The sequence below is a fragment of the Cryptomeria japonica genome, chromosome 11, assembly GCF_030272615.1.
Source record: "Cryptomeria japonica chromosome 11, Sugi_1.0, whole genome shotgun sequence".
In the NCBI taxonomy this organism is placed as follows: Eukaryota; Viridiplantae; Streptophyta; class Pinopsida; order Cupressales; family Cupressaceae; genus Cryptomeria; species Cryptomeria japonica.
In genome coordinates, this window is record NC_081415.1 from 135,363,285 (window position 1) to 135,371,462 (window position 8,178).

Here is an 8,178-nt window from a genome sequence, read left to right on the forward strand (position 1 = left end):
GTGAATTTCTGTAACAAAGCTCTTTTCAGAGAGCTTAATCTCAGAAAAGATACCTTTCTTAAAGCTCTGGTTTATATATTATCAAAATGTACAAGAGGTTTGAATTAAAGACATGAATTTTTGAGCAAAAGAAACGCCCAATAGATGGACTCAAACATGTATATAATCTGTGATAAAAACGAAGTATTAACACCTTGGAAGCCATTGTATAAAATTGCCTTTGTTGGCTTGTATTTCAAATCCGTTCAAGTCTTTATTATTGTACAGTACAGAGAAAAAAGAGATCACGTATTTTTAAAAATCTGAAACAGATGTTAATTGATCTCAAACACAAAAGCCATTCACATCAATTACACTTACAAAATCTACTACATTTCACTCTAAGCTCCTAAATTTTTCCATAAACATCATAAACCAAGCCTTAATTCAAGCTTGGGATTGCTTTTCTCACTGAAAAACATCCTGGTCCTTGTTAGACATGAATATTCATAACACCTACATAATCAGAATTCCTGACTAAGCTCCTGAATAGTTCTATAACTATACATAGAGTAAGACTTGATTCAAAATTGTGAAAAATTGTTCACCCAAAAAACCCAGTCCTTGTCCAGACTGCATTGCGAACCCTACTGAGATCTCTACCTTTGAGAGTCCTTCCAGCTCCTTCATGGACTGAAAATGAAGTTATTTGGCTCCTGGCAAGCTGCTTAGCAACAATCTCATGAGGTGGGATCTTTTCCTCATAATCCCCATCATCATCACTCCTATAATCATCCCCCACCTTATTCATTTGCTTGCAACTCTCACTCTTGAGTATCTGAGACCAATCAGGTATATTAACAGGAGCAGACTGATACCTCATTTGATTACTGCCATTCTCATCATAATGGTTCCACCCTCTGGGAATTTTCATTCTTCTACTAGAATTGACCCCAATGTTCATCTCCTTACTACCCTTTCTGGATACTGCATTGCCCTTATTTCCATTTTCATAACACCCCGATTGTTTCGCCTCTGTTTCGGCAACACCCCACACATCCTCCTCTGTAAACTCATCAAATTCCTCGGTATTCTCTCTATTGTTGGAACTCTGAAACCCCCATAGCTTGTTCTTATGACCCGAAATCTCGCAACTCTTCTTAGTTTTAGGTCTTTCCAACGCAGAATTGCCCCGCTCCATGAAACCAGATCTTGTTAACGACGTTCTTCTTCAAAATTCCTAAGACCCAGCTTCTAATCTCTGTAAATCAACCTACCCAACTGGTCAGAAGAGCCCAATCTTGTTTTCCCAACCTACCCAGATGCTCAAAATCAGTTTCCTTAGTCAAATTTCGATGTTTTCAAAACTGTTTGCACAAAATTGCAAGAACCCAAATCTTCAATAGTTCAAATCAGCCTTCTAAGATTACCAGATTAGGCCAATTCTAATTTTCAAACCCACCTTCCTCAAATTGTCAATCCTTGAAGTTATTTTCTCCAATCTACAACGTATTCCTTGAAAATCACACTTATTTAGGTTTCTAGCCAAACAAGTCCAGGTACAAGGAATTCAAAAAATGCTTAAGCATAAAGTTATAAAAAGTTTAAGCCTATATAATCGCAGCTTTAAAGGGAATGCCAACCCAATATCTGCAGCAGATGAAGGGAATACTTACAACATTTCCTGTATTGTTACACCAACGAACTCTACAATATTATTCAAATAGGACATATGCTCTAGAGCATTTTGCAATCTATGCACGTTAATGTCCCTCCCATACAATCTCACTCCTTTAAATAAAAGTGGAGGAAGGAGGGTACGGGATTAGGATTACTAAAGGGGAGTCTATCCAAGAAAACCAAATGCTTATACTTTCGGGTCAAGAAGTGATTGCTTTACAATTTTTTAATTGATTTTAGATTTATTTATGTTTTTAAAATTTAGTTAATGATGATCAATAATCATTTTAAAAAAATTGATTACTTAAATTTATAAATATTGTTATTTTTATATTAGTTTCATAAAATATAGTTTATATTTGAATTTATTAAGATGTATTATAACACTTTTTTGTTTTGTTTTGATGGAAATAAGTCATTATACAAATATATCGACGTCTATGTCTTTATATAGTAGATTACAACAATTTGAGTAAGCATATATCTAAACTACAAGTTGGCTTTGGCTAAGTAGCCACACAAAAGGGGATCTAGTTCGTCAAATTGAACCTAGTCTGAATGTGCCTCTTAGGGCTTGAACCTTGGTGGATGGCTTCTATATCACATACCAGCATCCTCATCAATTGTGCTCAATTAATTGAGCTACAACACTTTGGCATAACACCTTTTTGGGGTCTTATATAATTCTCATTTTATCATGCACAAAATTACATTTCTAAATTATTTTTCTTATGTCATAGTAAAAATTTGGCTTCAAACTAAGTGTTAAGATATTATAGTTATATAATAATTAATAGGTCACAAATATCAAAGAAATTGACAAAGTAATGACACAATCTTAAGTTTCAACATAATCACATATAATTTTCTTCAACTATTAGTGTAGAGTTGTTGACATCTATCTTAAAGGCCATCATTTGCATTGTCTCTATAAATGTAGGGTGTTATGATTAATTTTGTTTTGATCATGCAATGTAGGCCTAGCTACAACTATGGTTGAGGCTCTAGTGATGATGTAATTAATATTCTTGGTGAGGCTTTCATGTGTAGTTTCTAGCTTGGATATCTTGCCTTGTAGTTATTCAATTTTCTTATGAGTTGTTGTTTAGTCTTTAGAGAAGCTTGTAGCACATTTGCCAATGTAAACATCTAGAAGAGGATGATAATGATTCTAAACAACAACTTCCAAAGGAGAACAATGATTAAAAATTATAGTACAATGTTATTTTCACATATGAATAGTTATAATGTCTAATTGAATCGTAAATTACAATCATATTAGTGTCAATTCTCAAATAGAGTAGCTTTTTAGTGATGAGAATGGTTAAAAATGGTAGGGAGATTATAAAAGATAACATGTTAGAGAGCATGCAAATTGACATTCCAAGAAGATTTGTTTGTCATGATTGTGGAGAGTGTAGAATGAACAAGTGAGAGGCTAGAATTGAAGGAACTTGGGTTTGTTAGGATGCTAAATTCCAAAAGTTTTAAAGCTTGAATTTGGGAGTTAATAATAGGTTTGGAGTTCCACAAGCAAGAGATCGATATACTAGAAGGAATTATGCAATCAACAGTTCCATTTAACATCAAGGCATAGGACAAGAGGGGGCTTGGGAAGAAGCTTGGGGTAAGTATCCTTAAGGGGAAAGAAGTAATAGAAGGATAGAAACCAATGCTACTCTTTTAATAAATTGTAGATAGTTGAAATTATAATATTTCATACTCAAATTTATCGAGACAAGAGAAATAAGGTGTTGGGTGATTAGCTTATCTTTGGAAGGGGAGGCAATAATAGCGTGGCTAAGAGTTCTAGTTAGACTAGAAAGCCTTAAGAATTGGGCAATTACTAAAGGTTTTGAGAGACATAACACTAGCTGACTTATATATTTGAAAGTGTCACTTTTGTAATTTGATCATTTATACTAATGAAGGTTGTGGCTTGGTAACTTAATATAAGGAATGAAACTCCAAAGATTTATGACAAAGAAGTTGTGAGTCAAATTGCTTTTACAAATATTTGATACAATAATATCAAATACAATTTTAAAGTATTCCAATATATTGAAATCATCACACACAAAAAATTCAATCATTAATAAAAACTGAAAATCTATACAATCTTATAAAATAACATAATGCTTATAATTATTGAAAATATCATAACATTATACATTCAGACTATACAGTTTTTTAACATCAAGGTCAACATAACTCCTAGGTCAAATAAATCATTCCATTCCCAATCTCTACTAAAGAAAACCTTATCCCATACATTATTAACTCCCAAATACTTACACACAGATTCATGCTTGACTAGATATTGAAAAGGACCCAAGGCCCACACACATAATAGAAAAATTCAAATATATTTTAACAATTCCTACAATTATTCATCTTTATAAAAGAGATTCTTGCAAAAGATATTCATTAACATATAAATCATTTAACCTCCAATAGAATCTCGAAATATATGGATCAGAGGCCTCAAAACTTTATGACATATATTTTATTATAGCCTTATCACATATATTACATTATAGCCTTATCCTATGCATCCATTCTAGGGTTTAGACAACCATTTTTTTATAAGACATGAGTGGCAAGCAAAGTGGGGATTTGTGTAACATTCTACCACTAAGAAGATGAGAAAGTTTTAAAAGAAATTTGAGATTATTGGGTTAGTGACTTGGATTTTTTTTTACTTTATTCCAATGATAGCAATTAAAATGAATTAAAAAATACTTGTGTTTTATTATGGTTGGTTGTTTGAAATTTCCACTACAAACCTTAGAATTGGAAGTATTAAAAGACGTGCATGGTTAATTTCAATGCCATGCAACCAACTTGGTTGCTTGCACGATTCCTCCTCAATTGATGTTGAAGTTTTCTTGGAATTATTAATACAATTTAAGTCATAGTATTTTAAGAGTAGGGTTTTCTTGGAATAATTAATACATGTAAAGCAAAGCATAGTATTTTAAGCTTAGAGTTTTCTATTAGGATAAAGATGACATTTCTTGGGAGAATGAAATCATTGAATTAAAAGGTGACAACTCATAGCATGTGATTTGAATAAATGAGACAATTTTTATTGTATAATTAATAGAAAACTGGGTATTTTAGTCTTATGGTTGTATTTAGTTTATTGATGTAGTTGTTCTAATTCTTCTCACTCTCAAATCTAGGGATTACTGTGAATTCAAGCTCTCTATTTTTAATATGTAATGTTAAAAGTTCTTCTATGGTTATTTTGAGGGATATGGGATAATGTGTTAAATAAGGGAAATTAATCTTTATGGATAATTATGAGATAATTGTGGTCTATGGGTTTTAACAATCTATTTGCTTTTCCAGCCTATCTTATTAATGTAAGGAAAGCGATAATTTATTTATTTTATTTATTTTTTTTTATTTTTTTGGAGTATTAGGGATTTTTAGTTCATAAAGGGTATTAGGGAGTTTTAGTTCACACAATGAAAAGTTCAAAGTTGTGTTTCATTTTATAAGAAAATGGAAAAAATATATTTAATTTGAATCGTTAAAGAATCATATTTATTTTTGATGGTGTAAATAAATTTCATTATGGATATTAATAAACTTTACTTTAGTTAACCTAGGATAATGCATCTCTTCGTAGTTTGGATTTGAGACACTTAGGGAAGTGTGCACATAGGGATATAGCTTGTAGGAGAAATTCCACCTTTTGTGGTCTTATTTTGCTGTTACACTCCACATTCGATGGGTCATCCACCTCTTGTGGAATATTATATTATTTCTCCTACCTATCCCTAGTATTTCTTACCTACCCTTGTTTCTCATTGAGCCACATGTCATGATTGTGTGCTTGTACATCCATATGGCCGTGCTTATATAGGTCATATTCATTGTATTGGTTAATCCAGTTGATCATTTGCATATTGATGAGAATACAGCTTGTTATTGTCATTTTTTTGTCTCTCTTTTATACTTTTCATTTTGCCCTTGTTCTTGGCAAAATCTCACAATTTTGAATTTTGAAATAATATAAATTAATGAAATGTAAGTTTTTAAGTGTATTTTATGTTTGTATGTTTTAAATGAAAAAATTATTTGAATATAGTTTTTATAAATGTGATATTATAATTTCGTTGTATAAAACATTAAAAAAATGAGGTTAAGTAGGATGCATTTTTAATATAATAATTATTTTTTTGTATTTACAATTTGAAATTTTAGTGTATGATTTTTTATTTATTTGGATAAATATATATATTTTAGTATAAAATTTCAAAGTTACGTGTACTGAAATACAATTATTTTGACAAGATGTAATTTTTTGTCTTAACTATTTATTTAGAATATGAAAAATAAATTATTTTGATATAAAATCTCTTCTCTAGTGTATCACGTTTTTTGAAAATTTTAAATTGAAATTTACTATTTTCTTAAGAAGACAATCAATCTTGTATTTTGGTATGATGACCTACTTTTAGTAAAAAGAAAAAAATATAAACATTAATCAAAATATTTAAAAACAATATTTTTAATAATCATAATGAATCTCATATTTGAAGTGGAAACTATAAGTTTGAAACTCAAATAACAAGGCATATTTGAGATAGAGAAACTAGAAGTAAATAAGGTAATACAAAATATATTAAAACATGCATAAAACTAAATGATATAATTTGAGATGTGCTCCAAGTGATGGTATGTGATTTTATGTGAATTTTTTTTATTGTTTGCTACTCAATTTGATAGCATGAGGGTATTATTTGATTCATGGATGAAATGGCTTAGGAAAGCTTCTATAAAATAGATTTTTCCAAGGAACAATGGAGGGTTAGGATGAAAGGATATGATCAATGGTTAAGATTTAGTTGCATGGATGTGACTCTTAGCCTTTTAATAAGTATCAAAAGAGGAAACACAATAGTATATCAATATTTAAGTTCTTAGAAATCATGAGTTGAAATTAGATTTTAGAAAGTGTAAGAGGATTATATGATGAAGTGAAAAGCCAAGAATTCTCACACATGTGTGACCATGGAGATGGTATGTGTGGAGAGTATGCTCACATGCGTGAATTATGAGTGGGAAATGAGTCAAGATTAAAGGATGAGGTGGAGCGTCAATATTCATCCAAGTTATCATGTTCACACATGTGTGGGCAAGGAATGGGATGAAAAGCATGCTCACATATGTGGGAGCATGAAGTGGATTAAGGATACACGTGAGAAAATAAAGGGTCTATAGGCATCTCAAGTTGTTGTGTCTTAGGGTTATTTGTTTTCCCTTTTATGCACAAATTAATCATCTAAGTTACCAAAAATCTAATATTAGATAAGTATGAGGATTTGTCTTTGGCCTTAGGCTTGGAACTTCAATTTTTAGGTTTGTGTTTTCTCCCGCATCTTGTAGTTTTCTTTCCCCTTCTGCTTGTTCTTCTAATTCCCTATTGGACATCAATACCAATCGGAAGTTGGGACCTAGTTTGTGGTTCTATATCTCCTTTCCTTTCCACTTTTCAAGTATTTTCTTGTCTGATCTTTTATTTCCTCTTAGAATTGGAACCTTAGGTTCCAAGTCCACATTTCCCTTCACTTTCTATTATCCCCCTTAATAAAACCTCCTTTAGTTCCTTGTTAGACCCTGGGTATTCGAAAGGAATTGCAACAAGAACCTAAGGTTCTAGTTCCCTATTCCCTCCCAAAGTACAACCCCCACAAAGTTCTTTCAAACTTGTCAGACCTTAGACCCTAGTTAGAATGTAGGCCTCCTATTTCTACACCCTCAACCTTTGTGTTGTGTGTTAAACCTCGAAACTTGATTGAGACTTGGAACCTAAGGTTTTAAGTTTTCATTCCATCTTGAATCTTGACTCTTGCAACCCCTTTAATCCAAATTAACTTCCCTTCCCACTCTCTCTTTTCACCATTATTTAGGTGTTCCTTTCCCCCTTTCCTCCTCAAATATCGAACCTGACCTATATAAGTCTGTTGGGATCCAAGAACACTGAGAGGGGGGGGTGAATCAGTGTTCTGCCGATAAGACAAGATTTTATCCTTTTATACCATACACATATAAATCGGTAAACAAATAAACATATAACTTGAAGCAAATGAATCATCCACATAAATGAATACCATAACACACAAAATTTATACGTGGAAAACCTCAAAGAGGAAAAACCACGGTGGGATTTGTGACCCACAATATCAGTTCACTGGTTATATGAAAGGATATTACATATAATGGGGCCCTGCACATGCAGGAAGGCACACTACCTAGAGCATACTACTCATTACTAAAGAGTCTCACTGACTACAAACTTCTGCTGACAGAAAACAATAAAAATGAACTCACAAAATGCATCTGCTATGCCAAATAGAGTTCTGGTTCTAGATCTTCTTTGTACCAGTTCATAAACCCTGAACACTACTACCGGTATCTCTTCTCCTCCAAGAATGCTTTCCAAACTATCTATAGATCATTGCATGATATAACATTCACATACAAATGATCTACATACATATACTT

At 32.0% G+C, this 8,178-nt stretch overlaps 1 protein-coding gene across 1 annotated transcript; it reads right to left on the bottom strand.

The window, feature by feature from the left end:
- Positions 1-407: 407 nt before the first annotated feature.
- Positions 408-1,924, bottom strand: LOC131032657 (protein S40-5). The gene has a single exon (XM_057963698.2). The coding sequence runs from the start codon at positions 1,178-1,180 to the stop codon at positions 584-586; it is 597 nt and encodes a 198-aa protein (XP_057819681.2). The 5' UTR covers positions 1,181-1,924; the 3' UTR covers positions 408-583.
- Between the last annotated feature and the right edge of the window lie 6,254 nt (positions 1,925-8,178).